Source organism: Castor canadensis, chromosome 11 (assembly GCF_047511655.1).
Source record: "Castor canadensis chromosome 11, mCasCan1.hap1v2, whole genome shotgun sequence".
NCBI lineage: Eukaryota > Metazoa > Chordata > Mammalia > Rodentia > Castoridae > Castor > Castor canadensis.
Genome location: NC_133396.1, coordinates 33,255,458 through 33,277,914, shown reverse-complemented (window position 1 = coordinate 33,277,914; position 22,457 = coordinate 33,255,458). Strand labels below are relative to the sequence as shown.

Below are 22,457 nucleotides of genomic sequence, written 5' to 3'. Positions count from 1 at the left end.
TACTATAGCTCATGCTGGGCTTGAACTTGCAATGTAGGCTTCAAACTCTTAATCCCCCTGCCTCTGCCTCCTGAGTGTTAGGATTATAAGTGTGTGTACCATCTCATCACACCTAGCAAAACCTAAATTTTTTGAATGCCTTACAAATCTGGTTAAATGATAGGGGGTGGTGGGGTGGCGGTGTCTGGGAGTTGTGAAGTACGCAGCCTATGCAGCTGCTTGTGGTAGCCCTGGGAAGGCAGGTACTCTCCTGCAACCTCTCACCCTGCCAGCTGTTGGGCTGGATGGGCACAGAAGCCATGTGTCCTGCTTCTGTGTCTCTTCTTCCTAACAAAGAGATTGGGAGTCCTTTTTATCAGATCCTCATATTAACAGCTGAAGAAGAGACAAGTGAATGTGAGTCCCCATGTTCAAACCCCAGTACTGAAAAGAAAAGAATAATGAGAGGTCTAGAGAGGTAAGGGACCAGCCCAAGGTTACAAGACAGGGCATGGCAGAATTGTGTCTCTCCTGTTTTTCCTTCTCCGTCTCCTTTCATGACTATGAGAGGGCCAATGGCTCTTTCTCCAATGATTACACTGAGGGTCCTCAGTGTCCTTTCTTGCTGCTCTGGGGGTGGGCACAGGTGTGGCTGCCCAGCAGCTTTGGGGACCTCAGGAATGAGACTGGCTTTGTGGCAGCCCCAGCTGCTTGGGCCAAGTATCCATTAAGCCATTTCCGTGCCTTGGGCAGGAGCAGAAGGCTCGGCATTTAAAGGTCACCCGGCTTTTGAAGCTGCAGCGACATTAATAGCTTGGGAAGAAAACAAGCCTGTACAGGGGCAGGAGGACAAGGCAGCTCTGTCAGAGCTGTCCCTCCTCCTCCCCCTGGGCACACACACACACACACACACACACACACACACACACAGATCCTGAGAGCCTCTCTTTGCTTCTTGCTCTCTCCCTTCCCTTCCTCCCCTTTTTGGGGCCTCCTCAGCCCAGAAGCCAAGAGGCTTGGCAGACTGCCCTGCACCCCACCCCATCGTGCCTGAGGTGACAATGGGAAGAGGATACAGCTGCCCAGGCCCAGCAGCCTCTCCGTTCACACTGCCATTACCCACTTGAGGTTTCCTGGGACTTAACCATGGTTACACAAAGCTTCCAGGGGTTATATGACCTCATTCTGTGCTGCCCCCCCACCCCAGCTTTTCATCCTGGACTCCAGAGGAGACAAAGTCAGCTTGGGCCTCAGCTTCCCCCACAGGAAAGGAAGGGCCAGCAGTGCTGTCTCACATCAGGTCTAATGGCTTGTGATTGCCCAGAGCTCTGTGTGGCAGAGGTCCTGAGGTTGGGTGGGTTGTGTGGGATAAAACTCCTGATGGATTAGTGATGTCTGCCAAGGATGAAGGGTAAAAACTGGTGGCATGAGTGTCCCATAGTTTCCACCTTGTGTTCTAAGACCCTGGGGTGGTCAAGTGGTTCTTCTCTCCTTCTGTGGGTCCCAAGGTGGGGTTGGGGCAGGTCCTTTCCCTGGTACAGCTGGACCCAGAGCCACAGAACTCCACCTAGTGGCCTGGCCTGGTGGTGCCACTGGGCTGGTCCCAGATTTTAAGCAAGAAGTGAGTCCTCCTGAAGGCAGGGATCCCAGATTCCGGAGAAGCAGGGAATCTAGGGTTTATTCTTTGAGATTGTCAGAAGGGGAGTATGGGGTGGGCGTGCCAGGGACAGAGGTGGTATGGCACTGGCCTCCATTAGGACAAGTGGTGGGGCAGAGTGCATCAAGAGGAGGACTCACCAGGCACCAGGGGCTCACGCCTATAATCCTAGCTATTTGAGACGCTGAGACTGGGAAGATCTCAGTTCAAGGCAGCCTGGGCAAATTGTTCACGAGACCCCATTTCCAAAATAGGCAGAGAAAAATGGGCTGGAGGTGTGGCTTAAGTGGTAGAGTACCTGCTTTGCAAGTATGAAGCCCTGAGTTCAAACCCCAGTCCCACCAAAGAAAAAGAGGAGGACTCATCTCCCTCTGTGGTCTCCTGTGCCAATCCCCATCCCTCATGGTTGATCCTTCTCCTTCTCCAGGCATCCTTCTTAGGTCAGCTCTGGGAATAGGACTGTTTTCTGCCCCCAGACCTGATGCTGGTATAGAAAGGGGACCAGCCTGTCATCAGCCTATGTGTCAGGGAGGAGGCCCTGAGGCAAACTGCAGAAAGCTCATGGGAGCTGAGCCCTGTTGTAGAACTGCCTTGGCCTCAGTCACTTTGGGACTGGGATACTTGTACTCCTCTATACCTTACAAGTTTGTGGTGGGGTGTAGGAGAGTGTAGTGGGGAGAAAAGGCTTAGAAAACCCACAGCTACTGCCTTCCTGCCTTTACTAGTCTACTCGATGACCATCTACTGATGGTGCTGGCCATTCTGGGATTTCCCAGTGAATACCCTAAAGTCTTGCCATCCTGGAGCTCACATCTACTGGAGAAGATGGTCAGTGACAAATGTGTCATCTGAAATGTCTATAACAGAGGAAAACAAAGCCAAGCAAAGGCCAGGGAGTGCTGGGAGATGAGAAGAACCCAGCAGGCATTGGACAGAGTAGGGCCAGAAGCCCCCAATGGGAGTATGCTTGACTCGTTGGTGGCCTGGCAGGACACAGGGTGGTTGGAGAGAATGAAGTTCTGTCTGGGTACGTGTCTGCATGTGTACCTTTGTGTGCACTCATGTATATTTGATGATAGAGTCAAAGAGGAGGTGGGTACAGGACCATGGGGGGTCTAGTGGGCCTCAGTAAAGCTCTGAATTGTGTTATGAGGACATGGTGGGGGGGGCGTGTGGAGCTGAGGAATGCCATCATGCACATAGTCTATAGGAAGGTGAGGGGTTAGGCAGGAAGATGGCAGGAGTGGTAGCCCTGCAGGTGGTGAGGAGTAGCCGGGTTCTGAAGTCTGGTTTTTTTTGGTGCTGAGGATCGAACCCAGGCCAGGGCCTGTGCATGCTAGGCAGGCCCTTTACCATAGAGTCAGACTCCTAGCCCTGAAGTCACTTTGAAGGCAGGGAAAATAGGACTTGCTGTGGACTGGATGGAGGGTGTAAGACCATGAGGATGCTCAATGATGACTACAGAGCTTTGGCCTGAGCCATGGAGCTGCCATGAACAGAGAGTGGAGGAAGACAGGGAGCAGCAGGCAGGGGTGGAGGACTTCATGAGCCAGACAGACCCACTTTGTTGGAGCTGCTGTTGGACATTCATGTGGAGGCAGCAGGTTGGCTGCACAGCTACAGAGTTGAGAGCAGGGTCCCCAGCAGCAGAGATCAGAAAATGCAAGAGAAGTAAGTATGGGAGCCAGTGTGTAAAGCCATGCACACAGACATGCGTACTCAGGAAGTGAGTATAGCCTAGGAAATGGTCCAAGGCTTGTGCCCAAGTCCCCTCAATCTGTCTCATTAGGTGCTTCCTCCGCTCCAGGGACACAGGTAGACCCATCACAGCATTCCTTTCAGGTAGGTATTTTCCCTCTTTCTACCAACAAGGAAGCTGAGAATCAGAGAAGTGAAATAATTTTCCTAAGTCACACAGCCTTACTAAGGTCAGAATGTAAACTGAGGCCTCTTGCTCCCAGGTTCTCCCAGCTGCTGTGCAAACCTGTCCTGGCCTTGATGGACAGCCATTCTTAAAGCAGGAGGCCAGCTGGGTTGAGCTTGGACAAGGCTGGGTGGACCACACTAGGGCAGCCTGCCTGCCTCCCTGGGCCAGGCTCAGAGTGACTCAGGCCTTGGCTGCTACTAACACTAGGAGGTTGGCTACATGCCTCCCCCTCCCAAGCCTGGATTCCTTTTGGGGTTGGTGGGTGGAGACCCACCCTGGGCCTGGCCCTCTGGGACCTGGGGGAGAACAGGTATAGGGTTTCCGCTTCCAGGTCCTCAGGTCACCCATACCCTGCTTTCAGGGAGAGGTCTAACGGGCTCAGCAGGTTATATCCATTTCCTCTATCCATGCCAGTCAGGGGTTATCTCCCTCTGTTTCTCTGCCAGTGCTCAGCAGTAGGGTTCAGAGAGAGGGTGTGATTTCTCCAAGGTCACAGAGCCAGGTCTGGGACAATGCCAACAGGCGCCCCTCCCCGCTGCTGTCTGGGTCACGTTTCCTCTGATGGAATGTCCCCAGCCTGGGGCACTCATGGCTGCATGTCTCAGGCTCCTTGGCTCTTAGCCCTGCAAGCCTTACTTGGCATTTTTGACTCTTAGGAAGTAGGTTGCTTACTTCTGATCTCTCTACACACTAGCTCTGTGACTTTGGGCAAGTAGCCTAACTTCTCTGAACCAGTTTCCACAGCTGTAAAATGGAGACGGGGAGATAGGCAGGGGAGTTGTAAGAAAGATCATAGGGGTTGTAATAAAGATTAAATGTGGCACATGCTCATAAACCTAAGTCAGCTACATGCTTCATTCTTGCAGGGGTTTTAAACTGCTTTTCCTTATAGTAGTTGCAAAAGGCAGCCTGATCTTCCCCCACTGCTGGCCATACCTCAGTTTAGGCGTAGCCAGCAGGGAAGGGAACAGTCCTCTGAGAGCAGAGGGCCCTCAAAACCCCACCTGGTGTTTTCAGGAGCCCGCAGCCCTTGTAGAGCCCTGTGAAAACGGTGGTTTTGTACATCAGTTCTATCTCCCTGGGTCCCCCAAGTCCCTCCCTCCTGTCTTCCTTTCCACCCTCCCTTCCCTCCTTCCCAGGCAAATGCTCTCCCACTTGAGGCACACCACCAGTCCTTTTGCTTTTAGTTTGTTTTTCAGATGGGGTCTCCCCACCCCCAGCTTCCAGTCCTCCTTCTTCTGCCTTACAAGTAGCTGGGGCCACAGGTGCATACCACCACACCAAACTTGTTTGTTGAGATGGGGTCTCACTAACTTTTTGCTTGGGCTCGCCTCAAATGGCAATGGTCCCATCTGCACTTCCTGAGTAGCTGGGATTATAGGCATGAAACCATGCCCCACTCCTCATCACTGTTTCTTAGCCACTGTTCTCATCCACAGAACTGCCTTTGGTGGAAAGGTTAGACTTTGTCATTTTCACTCTGTATTCTTGGACAGTTCCCTCTTCATCTGTGGAGCAGGCGATGGCACTGGATTAGCCTTGTTAATGGATAACATGTAAATGGTTTCATGTCGTGACATACACAAGAAATGATGTTCAAGGCTTTGCACTGGGGTGGAAGAGGCTACTTGAGCTGGGTTGTCTCCGTGGCGCAGGCCAGCTTCCCCTGTGAGTAGGAGCATCAGCGTTTCATTTCCTTCTAGAGAGCTGAAGGAATCCCAGGGGCTCATATGCAGATGCTGGGAGAGAGTCCCCAGATCCCTTCCATCCACCCAAGGAGCAGCTTGGCCAGTGCACCCCCTGCTCCAAGCTCTTCACCAGGCCCTGGTGGAGCCAACAAGAATGCAGCTAACCACATTCCAGGCACTGCACTGAGGGGCGTCTTGTTTCAGCTGCGCTGACCTGCACGAGGGACACCTGCAGAGGAGACTTTGGCTTGCTCAGGTCCTGCCGGTGGGGAGGGGCAGAGCTTAAACAACAGCCTGGTTCTGACCCAGTGCATGTTCACTGTCCATGGTGGAGTCCCAGAATGCCTCTTGGCCCTCTCAGACCTCAGGCCTAGAGCCCAAGGGACCTGTCCAGGGGGAAAAACGTAGGCCTCACCATTTTTCTTCTTCCTCCCCGGGGGGTGGCCCAGGCTTGTTCATGGCAAGGTAAGAGCCAGGTTCCCATCGTTCTTACTGAATTACCAGAGGGGCAGGGAGATGGTGGCTTTATTCTAGACAACCTTAACACAGGCTCTGAACCCTATGTGTGCCAATACTAGGGTCCAGGGCAAAAGCAGCTGCCAAATTGGAGCCCTGCTTGGAGGGTGTTATGGCAAGTATGCTTTGGCCCTGCCGTAACATACTTGGCTACCTTCCTGTGTTCAATTCTCATAACCAAATCACTGGACTGAATTTTAAGGTTGTCCCTCTGTTTCTCCTTGTGAAATGGCTTTGGTCTCTGGGCTGTGACTTGCTTCTCTGGGCAGAGATGCAATAGAGGGAATTAGATAATAAATCATGCTTCACCCAGTCAACAGAATACACTCAAGCATTAAATGTGAGGAAGTATGTCTCTGTGTTCTGAACATGGGAAGGTGGCCACAATATACTGCTAAGTAGAAAATCTAATGGCATAGGAGAACTTATGGTAATTTTAGTAAAATTAATTCACACTTGTAGTAGTATATGCAAAGAACACATGTCTACACGTAGACACAATATCATGTTAATAAGTTCTCCCAGGGCTGGAAGGGATGTTAGCTCTGTCCTAATAGCCAGGGGATGTCCGCTGGCTATGTAGAACCCATGTGCATCTAGTTTCCCACTTTCAAATCCAACTCCCCTCTCTGGGACTAGGCAGACAGCCAGCACGTCCCAGAATGGGAATCCTTGACAATTTCCACATCCCTCCAAGGAGGTAGAGGTGCTAAGGGGGTTGGAACTCAGCATGGTGGCACTTGAAGCTCTTGTGGGCGTATGAAGTCACAATGAACCATGAGGGGACTGATGTAAAGGGACAGAGAATCATGACCCTGGGTGGGGAGTCCCTTCCACTGCACCTCCCCACACACTTCTGGTCCTGTCTTTCTCACACCATTAGGCATTTGACTGCTCTGATGGAGACAAGAAAAACCCCACTGATTTGCTCACAGGATGTTTGTCCGTCAGCTGTTAAGCTTTCATGCCCAATCCTAGAAAAGAGGGTTTCCACTTGTTTCATCAAACTTAATATCCTTGGGCTGGGGCCATAGCTCAACGGGTAGAGCGCCTACCAAGCAAGTGTGAGGTCCTGAGTTCAAAGCTCAGTAATGCCAAAGAAAAGAAAGAAAAAATATCCTTTGATGAACAGTTCTTTAAAATACAGCTGTCACTTTTCTGCAATTAACAAAATTACTATAAATCTTGGAGTAGGCCAGGGAAAATCACAAGTTGGTGTTTTTAGTCACATTCTGCTCCTTCTTGTCTGCTCTAACAGAGCTGCAATCTTGGTGGTGATCTCCATACCGGGCTCTGAGGGGGCTGCACGTTGTCTGTTACAGATTTCAGCTCCCGATTGTGCTTGCTTGATTTTCCATTTCATCTATGCACAACGTCAGGGACACTGTTCTGGCATTGGAGGATGGGGCCTGGTTGTCTGGGGCAGGGAGACTGGTTTGGTGGGAATAAGAGCAGAACTTAAGATGTAAGTGGTTCTTTAAGACAACTTTGAGGCCTGGGGGTGTGGCTTAAGTGCTAGAGTACCTGCCTAGAAAGCATAAGGTTCTGAGTTCAAACTCTAGTACTGCCAAAAAGACACTTTTGAGAAGAAACTAATAGGACTTTTTTTTTAAATATGCAGGAGCACTTAGTGTCCCATAAAAACAAATCTTTGTCCTGATATAAATATAACTTGTCAGCCTAACACTGGGTTAGGGAAAATGAAGCAAGTGCTCTGCTTCCTCTCTATTTTAGAGCCTGACATGAGCTTTACAAGAGTGGGGGCTGGGCCTCCCCATCAGTTACAGGTCCTTCAAGGATGGCCCTTCAGGGTGTTTCCTCTCTCAGTTGGAAAGTTCCTGGTGACATTGGGGAGTGTCCCGGATTCACTGGGGCTCTGCACAAGGTGGACATCACAATGTGATGTAGTCATATAGGAAGATGTTCAAAGCAGGGTCTGGATGGGGCTAGTGACTAGAGGGACAGGACACCTGTACAGAGCCTCTTTTATCTCAACCACATCCTCAGGAGACCTTGACAGTATGTGTAGTCTGTGTAGCAGTTGAGACCAGTGGCTGGGTGTGTATTGGGGTAGGGAGGGAGCATGCTTTCTGGGTTCAAATCCTAGCTCTTCTATTTTCTTTGAGTGCTTTGACTCTGTTTCAGTTTTTCCACCTGCAAAATGGGGGTAGTAGCTCCCTCCTGAGCGTTATGAGTCAGTCCACATCAACTGCTTAGGGTGGCATCTGGCACAGAGGAAGATCTTTGCTAACTTCAGCTTTGGCTTATTGGTAAAGAACTGACTGGCTAGGGGAGGGGGCGTGGTAGCTAAATGGTAAAGTAGAGCGCTTGCTTAGCATGTGCAAGACCCTGGGTTCAATCCCAGCACTGGGGAGGGGTTGGCTGTCTACGCATGACAGCTGCAAAAAAAGAAGTGGATCTCCCTGGGGCTGGGTAGGGGGTCTCCCCTTCCTGCCCATGTTTCATGAGCTCCTGTTTGTTTGCCTGGACCCTGACTCAGTATCCCTCGTTTCAGGTGGAACCCGTGCGTTGGAGCCGGAGGCAGGATGCTCCGGGGGTGTGGATGACCTGCGGTCCAGCCCTAGTATTGCCGGAGGAGGTCCGCATGCCGCCGCCCCGCAAGACCCGCTCCCGGAGGGCCGCCTGGGGCCCGGCGCGCACAGTGTCCTGACCCGGCCTGGCCACCCGGGCGCTGGGGCGGCGCAGGGGTGAGCTCCCCGAGGCCGCGGAGCAAGCCAGGGCCCCGGGGCACGGCGCTTCGCGGCGGCTCGGAACCATTTTCCCCAAGCGGCTCGGCAAAATGACCAGCCTGTTCCGCCGGAGCAGCAGCGGCAGCGGCGGGAGCGGCGCCGCCGGGGCACGTGGAGCCGGGACCGGGACCGGGACAGGGGCCGGGGATGGCGGCGCCGCCCCGCAGGAACTCAACAACAGCCGGCCAGCTCGCCAGGTGCGACGCCTCGAGTTCAACCAGGCCATGGACGACTTCAAAACCATGTTCCCCAACATGGATTACGACATCATCGAGTGTGTGCTGCGCGCCAACAGCGGCGCGGTGGATGCCACCATTGACCAGCTCTTGCAGATGAACCTGGAGGCTGGAAGCGGTAGCGCCTATGAGGACAGTTCGGACTCCGAGGACAGCATCCCACCGGAGGTAGGGGAGCTTGGCCCTTACAATTCACCAAGAGCTCAAACCTCAGTTGACCTCTTGGAGGCTCTGGGTTACTCTGCTGACTAGGTTCTAACCAGTTAAGCAGCCCTTGTGCCTCTAGGAAAACGCATGATCTGTCACTGGCCTTAGGTTATGGGCAGAAATTATGCAGTCATTCAACAAACACTGAGCACTCACTCAGTGGTGTGTCAGGCAGGCATAAGTACTAGCTAGACCCTGAGTCTGGGTTATCAGAATCAAGGTGCTTGTTAAAAGTTCAGGTGCACCTGGTACTAGTGGCTCATACCTGTAATCCTAGATACTTGGGAAGTTGAGATTGGGAGGATCAAGTCCAGCCCAGGCAAATAGTTCTTGAGACCCCCATCTCCATAATAACCAGAGCAAAATGGCCTGGGTGTGTGTGGCTCAAGTGGAAGAGCACCTGCCCAAAGCTCTGAGATCAAATCCCAGTCCCACAAAAAAAAAAAAAAAAGTGCCAAGGCTCCACTCCCACACACTGAGTCCCAATTCCAGGCTTGGACTCCTCTAGTTAAGAAAGGCTCTTGAACCTCATGGTGTCCACCTTAGTCAAGTCTGACAAGGTTTTTGCCCATCTGGAGCAGTGTGGACTGGAGGCAAGAGTTTAGGTACTGGCCATCCAGAGTGGGAGAGATGCAAGCAGGATGGAGGAGGGGATAGCCCTCTCAAGCTGAGACCCAGAGGAAGCAAAGAGCTCAGAAAGGATAACAGTCCAAGGAACGGTTGTGCAAAGCCTCAGAGGTTGTGTACGAGTGTTAGGGAACTGGCCCCAGCACCCTGTGTTAGAATCCTAGAGTAGAAAAGAACAGCAAGGTGGCAAGGCCCTAGCTCTGAGACAGGAGTCAGGAGTGGGGAGTGGTAGTGAGCTATGCCCAAGCCATTCTGCTCTCCAGAAAAGAGGTGGGGGAGAGAGGACTGCCACACTGCATCAAGGCTCACCTGTAGGGGTGGGGCTGGACTTCTCCAGCCCCACCCAAGAGTTTAGTGCACATCTGGCCCCCAGTCTCTGAAGGACCTGTGTTCTCAGTGCAGAAGGAGCAAAGTATACAGTCTATCTATGACAGTGTCACTGTCTGCAGAGCCTCTGAGACACTCAGCCATGGATGGCACAAGGACAGCAGGTGGGCTTAAACTCCATTCTTTCCTGAGTCCCAGTCTGTGCCAGGCACCATCCTAAGTGCCTGAGAAATACCTTGCTCTTCACACACTTTGTGACAAACATTCTTATTCCCCCTTTACAGTGAGAAACTTAGACCCAGTCACAGCCATCCTGCAGGAAAAAGCCTCCTAACCTCCCCCGCCTCCCCCCCACCGCCACCCCCGAATTCTCTCTTCAGTGGAAGAGAAGCTGTGTGGACAATGACAATCTGGCTCATCCCTGTGTTGCCTACAGCACAGCAGGCACTCAGGGAATGCTTGTTGACTGAATAAATGGTGTGGCTGTCTTTGCAGTTTTATGTCACCCTTTTCTCTTCAGGATCATACCTTTGACCTGCCTGTATTAGCCATTGGAAAGGTGTGCATGCACACACACACGCGCGCGTGCATAGATCCATTCTTTCAGTGTGAACTGAGAAGTTCCCTGCAAGCACCAACCCTTTCTATAGCCCCATTTGTCTCTATAGTCTCAGCAGGTAGGATATTTTCTCCTTCATGTATGGTGCCCACAACCCCGTGAGCCCCTGCAAGGCTTCCCCAGCCCTAGATTGCCTGCACTGTGTATGCACCTGTTTGCCTAGGGATCTTGGTCTCTGGGTTGGACCCTTCTCAGCACCCTTCACCCCCTTGGCCCTCCCCTCCCCCCACTTTTGGAGTCCTGCCTGGGCTCATCAGCAGACAGCTCCTGAGCCAGCGGAAAATTTATGAGCAGCAGCTGGAATGACAATAACTGCTGACTGGAAAAAGCCCCTTCTCTGGGGGACTGATGGATGGTGGGCTGGCCTGAGGGGTATCCTTGCTACAGAGAAATGTCTCTTGGCAGATAAATGGTTCAGACCCTTCCCCCCCTCCCCAGAGCACCTGGCAGGCATCCATCACCCACAGTGAGGTAAGCCAGGAGGCCACAGAGCCTCCAGCACCTCCAGCACCTTTAGAGTAGAGCCAGAAGCACATGCTCCTTGTGGCTGGTGGGGGAGGAGAGGCCAGGGAGACTGGCAAGTCTTGGGTTTCCTCTCCCTGGAACTGGGGATCTGCCTTTCTGGAGCTCACCTGCTACTCTGCTCCCCCTTGCCATTTTCCCATTCCTCTGCAGAAGCCTCTGGACAGCTGGGCTTGCTGACCCCAGGAGGCCGTGCTGTGGAGGGAAGGGGTTTGGAGGGCTGAGTTTGTGAAACTGACACCTCAGGCCACGGTCAAAGGAAGCCCAAGCTGTTCCTCTAGGAATAGGTCCTCCTGAGTTCTCCTTCCCATCTCACCAGGCCAGCCCCAGCCTGGGACCCTGTCCTTCAGAGCAGAGGGGTCTGGAAAATGGGGCTATGAGTATGTGAGTGGTAGCAGCCAGTCCTCTGTGGCCCCGGGTTTTTGTTGAATTGCTGCCCTAAATGAGGCATCATCAGGGAGTCACCAGTGAAGACGAATAGCACTTAGTGCTCTCTCTGTCTCTCTGCCTTTCCCATTTCTTGTGGAAATGTAGGGTAAGCAGAGCAGTGGCCTGAAAAGCAGCTACATTCTTCTTTTCCCGCAGAAGCATCTGTTTAAATACTTTCCGCCTCAAAGGAAAGAATGTCAGTGCATTCCAGAGCAGGAGGCCTCCTTGGGCCGGGCTGGATTTTGTGTGTGTGTGTGTGTGTGTGTGTGTGTGTGTGGTGTGTGTGTGTGTGTGTGTGTGGTGTGTGTGTGTGTGTGTGTGGTGTGTGTGTGTGTGGTGTGTGTGTGTGTGTGTGTGTGTGTGTGTGTGTGGTGTGTGTGTGTGTGTGTGTGTGGTGTGTGTGTGTGTGTGTGTGTGTGTGTGTGTGGTGTGTGTGTGTGTGTGTGTGTGTGCTCACTGACAAGGTGTCCCTAGTGCTGGGTACGGCTGGTCTAGAGAGAGATGTGCCAGTGCAGCTCTCAGTCCAGACTTGCAGAGGCAGAAGCAGAAAGGCAGCTTTAGCCATGGCTTCTACAAACTCATTCAGAATTACATGTGGGGCCAATTCATAGCTTTTAAGGTCTGCCCTGTTCTTCAGTCTTGGAGGAGATGGAAGCAGAGCATTAGGGAGGAGTGGAGAAGAGCAAGAAGTTAAGGTGTGTGAGGAGGGATTTCCAATCCCAGATGCCTCTGCAGACCTCTGTAACAGGAACCCTGCCTTTGTCCAGCCTGGGCCTCTCCTGGGTGAAGAGAAGAGTCCAGAAGGGACAGCAGGCTGTATTCCCCCTGAGAATTCAACCTGGGTATGCAGGCATTGCACCTGGAAGAGGGTCCCTGGCTGTGGAGATCACAGTCCAAGTTGAATACTCTGTTCTAAAACCAGTAGATAACCTTTGCCACGTCACTTCATCAACTTTGGCCTCAGTTTCCTCATCTGTAAAACGAGTGCGATGATCCATGTTCTACCTTGCCAGGCTGTTTGAGATAACAGATGTGGAAGTAATTTGAAGAGGGTGGCAAGGAAGCACACAATTCATAGCCCAGTGAAATCTCACAGAGTGAACACACCACTCTGTCAACACCCACATCAAGAAACATCCTGGGGTCTCCTGGGCCCCTTCCCTTCTTTACCCACCCTGCAGCGCCCACACTGCTCTGATTTCTGGCCCTGTTTGTTTGGCCTGTTCTTGAACCTTACTTGGATGGCTAGGGCTGCTATGAGCATTCCTGTGGGAACATGCACGCTCTGGCTGCTGGGTACACTGGAACAGCAGGGGCAGAGGTAGCTTGTGTTTAGCGTTAGTAGATAAGACCAGCTTTCCAAAGGAGTGGTTGTATCAATTTACACTCTCACCAGCAATGCCCAGAGTTCCTTATTACACATGCTCATCTGCACTGGGTTTTGTCTGCATGCCATTTAAATTCAAGGATAGATTATTGATATTCCTTTATTGTCTCTGATCTAGATCTTGGAAAGGACTTTAGAACCTGACAGTTCCGATGAAGAGCCCCCGCCTGTGTACTCGCCGCCAGCCTACCACATGCACGTGTTTGATAGGCCTTATCCTCTGGCTCCCCCGACTCCACCTCCCAGGTAAGAATCCATCTTGTTGCAGAGCCCAGGTGTGCAGGGGTGTAGGAAAGAAACGGGGAAACTTGGCTGGGCATCTCAGTATATTATTCCACCAAGAACAGGCTTCTATTGCAGCAAGAGACATTTTAGCTAGATGCCAAAGAGAACTTTGAAAATGTAAGGATTATAAGAGAAAATTCCTACTCTAGGCTGGGTAGTATGTCCCATGCTACCTGGCACACAGTTAAGTGTGGCACAGCCTTTGCTTTCTGGGAGCTAATAGTCAATGGAGATACCCCAGTAGCAAGGATGAGTACATGGAATGTGTACTAACACATCCTCTTCTGAGTCCATAGAAGCCTTACTAATTACTCACTGTGCCCTTTTCTGCTGAGTCAAGACCAGACCTCAGAATCCCCCTCAATGCAGCCCTCCCAGAGAGTCACCAGTAACTGATGAAATGGTCATCTATTTGTCATCTCTGAGCTAGGGATGTTGGAGGGATTTTCTTTTGGCGGTACTGGGGTTTGAACTCAGTGCCCCTCAGTTACTAGGCAGGTGTCCTACTGCTTGAGCCACACCCCTAACCCTTTTTGGTTTAGTTTTGTTTTCAGATAGGGTCTTGTGCTTTTGCACAGACTGGCCTCAGATGGTAACCCTCCTAACTCCACCTCCTGAGTAGCTGGGATTACAGGTGTGAACCACCACACCCAGCCCTGTTGGGTTGTTGTTGCTCCATTTTAAGCAATGGGAGCAAGTCTCCCATTGGGATAGTTTGATAACTGGAGGCAGGAGAGTGGACTATAAGGTCTCTGAAGATTTTTTTTCCAGGTTAGGGACTCTGTAATTTGGAAGCTTAAAAGGAAGCTGGCGGTCTACAGGGTCCCATAGGTCAGTGAAGTGCTTGTTTTTCTGGGATCCATGTTTGTGGTGGGCTGTTGGAGCCCCAGTGTTGTCTCTTTGAACTTGAGCATCTGTTCGTTAGAATGACTCAGGTGGAGTAGGGTGATGGTAAAACGGGGGACTTGCACCAATGGCTCTTCCCCTCTGGAGACCTGGAGCAGTGATGGAGAACTGTATTATACAGGGATAGCCAGGAAGAACACCTGCCTTTTACCAAGCACCCTTCAAATGCCAGAAATTGACAAGGTTCTCAATTTATGAGGTGGGCACTGTCACTGCCCCATCTTATAGATGAAGAAACTGAGCCTCAAGGAGGCCCATCATTAATGACCTCCCCAAGACTAAGAGCTGGGATTTAAACCCAGGTCATTCTGACTTCAGAGCTGCTTACTCTTCACTCCCTGTCCTGTTACCTCCCTTCTTAGAAGTCTCTGACTGTGAACCATGCCTTGTAATCCCAGATGCTCTCTTGGGAAGGCTGAAGCAGAAGGATCTCAAGTTCATGGCCAGCCCAGGAAATGTCAGCAAGAACCTATCTCAAAAACAAAATAAAAACAAAAAACTGAGGGCATGGCTCAACCAGTAGAGCATCTGCCTAGCATGAAGGAGGCCCTGGGTTCAATCCCTAGTACTGCCAAAAAAACCCAAAAAAACAGAAGTTCTTTTTTTTTTTTTTTTTTTTTTTTGGTGGTACTGGGGCTTGAACTCACAGCCTTCACCTTGAGCCACTCTACCAGCCCTATTTTTGTGAAGGGTTTTTTGAGAATAGGGTCTTACAAGCTATTTACCCAGGCTGGCTTCAAACCATGATCCTTCTGATCTCTGTCTACTGAGTAGCTAGGATTACAGGCATGAGCCACCGGTGCCTGGCTAAACCAGAAATCTGACTGTGTTTTAGAAAGCTGTTAGAGTTCTAGAGAGTGGGCAGTGTCTTGAGTTTTGCCCAGGAAAGAACAGGACAGGCCTATCCCGAGTGGTACAGGGGGTGCAGGCTGTGTTGTAGTTGGAGGTGGAGATCAGTGGGTGGGATTGGGTGAGACCTGGCAGGATGTGCAGCCTGGAAGGGTTCTTATGGCCAGGGGATAGATGATTTTGTCCTCGATTTTTTGTTTGTTTGTTTTATAATATCTCAAGATGCTTTGCAAAGAAAATCCCTTCAGTTTCTGTTTAGCAGAGTGGTGCTGCCTAAGGGAGAGCTGAGGCTATGAGAGAGAGTGCCGGCACAGATGTGGTGCGGGTACCCAGCCTCATCCTTCCTCCCCAGCTCCGGCCAGTGTGGTATTCAGTTTGCTGTGGCTGGGGTGGGGCTGTGGGGGAGGGGCAGTGCATCCCACTGATGGGAGCCCCACTAGAAGACAAGGTGACCTCAGCACTACACTAGGCCAAGGCTCAGGAAACTTTGTTTAGACTCTGTGGACCTCAGTCAAGTTGTCGGCCTTGCCTGAGTTGGAAATACAGGCTTTGCTAGACTGGGAGTGGACATGTGGATACACTACAGAGAACTGGACTTGTGGAGTCAGACGGGGCAGACTGCTTTCCCCACCCCTAACTGCCTCACTTCTGATTGAGTGGGATTCTTTGCTGTGTGGCCTTTGGCTTATTATTTAACCTCTCTGAACTTTGTTTACCTCATCTGTGAAATGGAATCACTAATTTGCATTTCAGCACCATAATGAGGACTGGATGAAATGCTGCATGTGGAGCTCTTAGCACAGTGCCAGGGAAAGAGCAGACCTATAATCAGTGGTTTACTGCTCCTTCCTGCCCCCAGCTGCTCTGGCTGGCTGGCCTCCAGGTTCAGCTCTGACCCTGAATGTTGAGACCAGTTACGAGGCCTCCCAGGCCAGCATTCACCAGAGATAGGGTCTGCCCCTGATGCCCAGCTAGACCCAGATACCCCCTGGGCCATCTCCAGGGCCTCACTTAATATCTGCATCCAGAACATCCATTTTCAGCTTTCTTGATTCTCCTGCAGCATACAGGCAGGTGCTGAACCATACGTATGGTACAGAGACGAACAGCACTGCCTTTTCTCCTGGAGATCAGACATCAGGGGAGCCACAAACGTGGGGAAGGGAAGGTGCTATCCAAGCTGTGACACACACATTGACATTATGGGGGTGTTTGGGGCAAAGGAAACACCATGTGCAAAGGCCTGGCAGCAGGAAAGGGGGCGCACTGAGGGGAGCTCCTGACCTCATGCTGGAGAGGTAAGGAGGTCACAGGGCCGCTTGGCCTTCCAAGGAGCATCCATCTCACCCTGCTGAAGGGCTTTAAGCTGGAAAGTGGCACCATCAGGTTAGTGTTTTAGGAATCTACCTCTGCTGCTGAGGCAGGTCAGATTTGATAGGAACAATGGCTGACCCCCTTCTGCCACCTTGTCACTGGAGAATCTGAGAGCCTGTGATGGGGCAGAGTTTCAGAGATTCGACATCTCCCTGCTGGGCCCAGAGAGTCAGGGCCTTCCCTGCACCCCGGTGTTGCCTGAATAATCTATCTGTGTGCCCTGGGACAGGGCCTGGACCTCAATGTCCCATCTCCATCAAAAGTCTTGCGGGAAAGCCTGTCTCTGAAATGCTTTCCAGCCAGGTCTGACATTCTGCAAGTAAATCTGGGGGTCCGATGAAGCTTGAAGCTCTAGTTTGCGGTTCCAGAAGCCTCAGGCTTGGGGCTTCTTCCCAGTTTCCATCTCCTTCTCCTCCTCCACCCTTCCCTCCCCTCCATCTGTCTGAGCCTCCGAAGCCCAGGGGACCCCTCCACACGTGCAGGCCGCCTGCTGTTTTTCCGTTGAAATTACAGCCTTGGAAGTTTTTTATTTGCCTCTCACCTCATTTCTGACATTCCTTTCTGACCACAATGGAGTTGCCTGGGCTTGGCTGCCCCCACCCCCTCCAGCTCCAGCAGCTGTGAGTGACCTCATCTCTGCCAGGGCCAGGGCCTGCAGGGGGATGGGCCTGTCTTTCCTCCAGGACCCCAGCTCAGAGTCAAGAGAAACTCCGAGGAGAAAAATGCCCTCCACCTTGGCTGTCCCATTTGGACATCTCAGGAATAAAGTGGCTGGAGGGGTCCAAGTGCAAGTCTAAGCTCCCTAGACTCCCCCTCTCCAGCTTTCCTGGGTGGCTCCAAGGTGCAGCTGAGTTAGAGGTGGTACCTGTGTCCCAGATGAAGGCTCTTAGGCCCAAGGAAGAATAATGATGCTGGGGAGGATTTCTCCCCACTGTGGCTGGAGGTTGTCTTGGAGGCCCTAAGAGATGGGGGCACCCTCTTCCCTGCCTCTCAGGCTTTGGGAAGAAAAGGAAGCCTCCCCCAGGGACACAGAGCAGTGTGAAGGAAACCTGGCTTATAAGCAGGAGTCCTTCTCCGATGGTTCCTTGTTTGTATAGCCACAGGGTGGCCCACGTGCATGGGGGGTTCCCTTGGCTCCAGGCTGTGAGCTGAGCTCCCACCATGCAGGGTGCACTTAACAGATGGTTTTCCGGCTGCTGCTGCCCCCGCCTCCCCTCGCCCCCACCCAGCCTCTGGCCCAAAATAGAAAAGGAAAGGAAGTTATTTCCACAGTCAGCCGGCAGCCGGGAAAAGCTCCCCTCCAGTGAGGGGGCGGGCGGGATTCCTGGAGCTGGAGGCCAAATCAAAGCCAGGCTGAGCACGAGAGTGGCCCCCACCGCCCCCAGCCTGGATGCCTTCTCAGTGTGTCATTTCCCTGATTCAGCAGAACACGTGTCCTGCGGTTGCCACGCTGCAGGCTGCCGAGGAGCTGTGGGGAGCTCTTGGCTGGGCTCCAGGCTGCCCTCAGGCTTGGGTGTGGAATGGGGAGCCTGTAAGTGTCAGAGCAGCCGCCTCCCCGCTTTTCCTCTCTTGGTTGTGCCTTGAGGATGGCCTCTACCTTGGCCCAGGCCTCTTACCACACACCTTGCCTGGGAAGACTGGCCCCTGAGCACCCTTCCGAACGACAGCCCCCTTGTTAGAAGGCTGTTCCAAGATGCAGCTCGTGAGGGGTTCCCCACATCTTGACAGGGAGGTGGCAAAGTGTAGAAGAGGAAACTGAGTCCCGCAGGGGAACAAGGCCTTCCCAAGACCACCCTCCTGGCTGTGGCTGAGGCAGAATGGGAGCCCAGATCTCCTTTATTCTCTTTAGGAGCCCTGGCATCTCCCCTCATCAACAAATCTATGTGCAGACAAGAGGGGCTGTTGGCAGATTATGCGTCTCTTCTTTGGACTATATCTGTTACTCAGCACCACGAGCTCAGCACAGTGCTAGGTGCCAGGGACTTACCTGTCTGTAGGGAATATTCACAACATCTGTGAAGATCTATTACATCAACATTAACACTGTGAGCAGAGTTCTAGAGACCTGAGTGATGGGAGAGCAATGACTGTCAGACCTAGCCCAAGGTCAATACTGGGGCGCTAGCAGAGACTTACTGAGAAGAGCCCCTGGTGATGAGAGAGAGGGCTGTGCCTTTGCCTAAGGAGCTGGTGTGATGGGCCAGCAGATCTGTGGTTGGGCCCGACTATCATCTCCTCATCACTTCCCACCCTCAGGACTGATGTCCTGAGCTCTGGACCCCTTGCAAACCAGAGGCGCTATCGGAACTGGAACCCACCCCTGCTGGGCAAGCTCCCTGATGACTTTCTCCGCATCCTGCCCCAGCAGCTGGACAGCATACAGGTAATGGCTGTTCCCCACCTTCCATGCCCACCTGCCTGTCCAGCATCTCTCTTTGCCCACACAATTGGTGCCACCCAGTGTTGCTTCCCAGTTTATAAGCCAAGGCTGAGCTATTTCTGTGCCCTGGGTTTGTAGGAAAAGAACACTGAACCAAAAGCCTTACTTCCTGTCTGGACCTGGAGGTTTCCTGTTTGACCCAGGAAAGGTGACAACTGGAGGAGGCTCTATAGTCACTATTATCACCTCAGGCTGGAGGGAGAGGGCATGGGGCAGCCAAGGGCAGAGGGCAAGGGTACCTCCATCTTCTCCCTTGGAAAGGGCCAGGGGCAGCTTCTCCCCATATGTTGCCATGTCCCAAAGTGCTCCTCTGGGGCGTGTGTCTCACCCTGAGGCAGCTGGTACAGGGAGAGGTGTGGGTTTGGGAGTTCACATGCACACTACTGAGCCCATTGCAAGTCTCTTTTCAGGACTATTGAGGTCGTAGATGAAGGAGTGAGGTGGTCCAAGGTTAGGAGGAAAAATAGTTTTTAGACCTTTGCTGCTTCCTCAGCAGAGAGGGTTCTGACCTGTTAATGTGGATTTTGGCTGACGACTGGGTCCCTTCGGGAGGTGTGGTGTTCAAAGTGGGGCTAGAAGATCCTGGGAAAGGCTTTCAGCATGCTTGCCTCTCCTCAGGGTAACCCCAGGAGTTCCAAGCCTCTGAGTGGAGAGGGAGGCCCACCTCCTGCACTGGGGCCCGTGACCCCCGAACAGGACAGCCGCTGGAAGCAATACCTAGAGGACGAGAGGATCGCACTCTTTCTGCAGAATGAGGAGTTCATGAAGGAACTGCAGCGCAACCGTGACTTTCTCCTTGCTCTGGAGAGAGGTGGGCGCCCAGCAGGCCCTGTGGCTGAAGAAGAGGAAGGCATGGGCTTTAGCTTTTAGGGCTCGGAAGAGGGTTTTGCTGGAGGCTGAGGTACCAGGTGCTATCTGTCCTGTTGAGGCATGGCCCTCACCAGGTTATCCTGGGGGAGCCTAGGAATTCTCCTGGTGGGGACCAGGGGCACCTCTGCTCTCAGAGGGAGAGGGCTTGCCCACTTAGGCCCTCTCTCTTCCCCTACATATCTGCTCTGTGCTCAGCATGGGCCTTGGCCCTGGGGCAACAAGGATAAGAGCATAGCTCCAGCTACAAGGCAGACATGTGTCTCGAAACCCCAGAACAGAATGACTGGCTCTCCACAGGTGCCAGAGTGGGAGGCTCTCTGAATGGAGGACAATGGGGCAAGGTATTTGGGTGGTGTTTGGATGGGGTACCCTACTCCCCACATGGCTGCCTTTCCCCTTCAGGATGGGGTGCTGTATGGGGTGAGAGAGAGCTGGGGAGGTTGGTTTATAAGGGAGAGAGACAGATAGAGAGACAGACACTGGTATGTGTTGGTCAGGGATGAGCAAACTGTGTAGTGAGAATGCTAGAATAGAGGGCGAGGGATCCAGGCCAGTCCCGCTGTGCAGCACAGCAAAGATGCTAGTCTTCTCCTTTAAAGTAAGGGAGTTGGACTTTATGGTCTCTCAGGGACCTTTAACTTGGACATTCTGACATTCCAGATGGCTATCAGGCTGTAATTTCTGTTACCACTGGTTCTTCAAGAGCTAATGGATAGTGTGTCTTTGCATATTTTGTGTGTATGTGTGTATTTGTGTGGAATTCTAGGGTTCAACATTCAGCAACCTGCAGCATGCCCCTAGCAGCCCAGGAGCCCATTCCCCTTACAGAAATGTGCTCCTTTTCCAGATCGATTGAAGTATGAGTCCCAGAAATCCAAATCCAGCAGTGTGGCTGTCGGAAATGACTTTGGCTTTTCCTCCTCTGTCCCAGGTAACCTTGCCTTCCCAACTTTACCCTGCATATTTGGAGTTTGGGATAGGCTGAAGAAACACACTAAGGGTGGGGGCTTGAGGAGGGGATGGGTCTTGTGGAGTGAGATAGCCCTTCGCTGAGCAGCCCTGAGTTCAGGTTGGGCTGAACTCCCAACCTGTGCCTGGTACTCAGGCTTCCAGAGAACACACGTTACACCACATAATGTCCCTTGGTAACAAATGTGGGGTGGGAAGGACTCAGAGACTTGTTGGCTTGGTCTCTGCCCTGGAGGAGCTTATGGTATTGTAAAGAGGTATGTGCAAGAAATGGGTAGAGCAAATCAGCAAAGCCAAGAACACACTCATTGACTATAGCAAATGCATGGAGAGGGGGAGGACAGGGTGAATCTGGGAAGCATTCTTCCACTCATGTATTAAATACTGGGGAATACCAGGCTCTACCCTGTGTATTGAAGGAAGAGAAACTTGGAGCATTGAGTACGAAGTGGTGAGAAGCAAGAATTGCCTCAAGAGGACCAGACCCTTTCTCTCAGGAGCCCTAGTGGCTGAGGCGGGGTCAGGGCATGGGCCGGAGTGCCATTGGGATGCATGGACCACAGGGTTGACGTGGGGCTGGGAATGTGGGGCAGAGGCCCTGTGCCTGTGTGGGCATATCACTTCTAGTCAGCCACTGCCCCCTCCCCCACACACAAACACAGAGAGGCTCAGCAGCTTTGCCTGGAACAGCCCCTCCATCTGCAGCAGAGTTGGGTATGCAGGAGCAGAAGGGTGGAGAGCCCACTGATCCCAGCTCGGAGAGAGAAAATCCTGCGGAACTGATTCATAAGCAATGGGTTGGGAGCTTAGGCCCCACCAGATGCACATCTGGGAGTTTTCACAGAGCCTCTTGTCCTTGATCCCGAATTAATCAGACACCAGGGCTGCTGAGATGGATCAGAATGACTCAAAGGGGACTTAGTAGGCAAGGTGACTCGGGATTAGCCAAGTTGCAGGGTGGAGAGCAGCAGCTTTAGAAGGGCAGTGAGAGACCCAAGCAGTGCTGAAGAGGTTGCTGGGAGGCGGTGCTGGCTGGCTTTCTGACTCTTGGCTTAGCCCATTCTTATTTCTGCTCATTGTCTGAGAAGGAGTGTGGGAGGGGCTGACCCTGGAAGGAAGAAGGGGATCTCTCTGGTGTTCCCTGCTCTGTGCCTTTCCTGCTTTGACTCACCCATGTCAGGATACAGGGAGGGATGTGTTGGCAAATGGTTAGCAACCTGCTCTGGGTGAGAGAGAAGAACAATTTGTGGTGCCTGGTGACTTCCATGGTGTAAATACCCCCACCACAGCTCACTTTAAATGGCCAAGATGACTTTGCAGAACATGGACTTGGTCAGAGAAGAAGACAGTTGGGACTCCATGCCAGCAGGCTCTTCACACAGACCTTAAGACGTCCCCATTTTTACAAAGAAAAACTTGGCTTGCAATGGGAAAGAACTGTTCCTAGAACCCCAGTGTCGTTCTTGTTTTAAACTCCCTCTGGCTGGGGAAGAAGCCTTCACTCTTGCTCAAATGCGAAGAGTGGCAGCTGCTTGCTCTTCCTCTGTAGTGGGACCTCAGAGATCCAAGCGGTTCTGTCCCTTAGCAGGTGCCTCCTTTTTCCAGGAACGAGCGAGCCCAACCCTGCCGTGTCCGAAGATGCCTTATTCAGGGACAAGTTAAAACACATGGGAAAATGTGAGTCCAGCTCATGTCCCCTCTCCTTCCCAGCTCTTCTGCATCATAGACCCTGCGGCCTCATGGGAGGGAAGGAGCAACCCCCTCCACCACCCGCCAAGAAGTTTTAATGCCACTGACTCTTGGTAAACCAATGTGACATTTTAATCACAGGCTGGCTCCCTCAACCTTCCTGCCTCACTTCCCTCTACAGCGGAGTCTGGATACAAATTAAGT

The 22,457-nt window shown here is 52.3% G+C and overlaps 1 protein-coding gene across 6 annotated transcripts in view; it reads left to right on the top strand.

The window, feature by feature from the left end:
* Cuedc1 (CUE domain containing 1) overlaps positions 1–22,457 on the top strand; it is an 84,386-nt gene that overhangs the window by 49,081 nt on the left and 12,848 nt on the right. For all 6 annotated transcript variants that reach the window (XM_020180560.2, XM_074046144.1, XM_074046145.1 and 3 more), the window contains exons 2-7: positions 8,283–8,921; positions 12,990–13,117; positions 18,542–18,668; positions 19,344–19,536; positions 20,443–20,526; positions 22,170–22,241. In XM_020180560.2, the coding sequence (XP_020036149.2) occupies positions 8,568–8,921; positions 12,990–13,117; positions 18,542–18,668; positions 19,344–19,536; positions 20,443–20,526; positions 22,170–22,241 (958 nt within the window). In that variant the 5' untranslated portion in view covers positions 8,283–8,567. The remainder of the gene's footprint in view (positions 1–8,282; positions 8,922–12,989; positions 13,118–18,541; positions 18,669–19,343; positions 19,537–20,442; positions 20,527–22,169; positions 22,242–22,457) is intronic.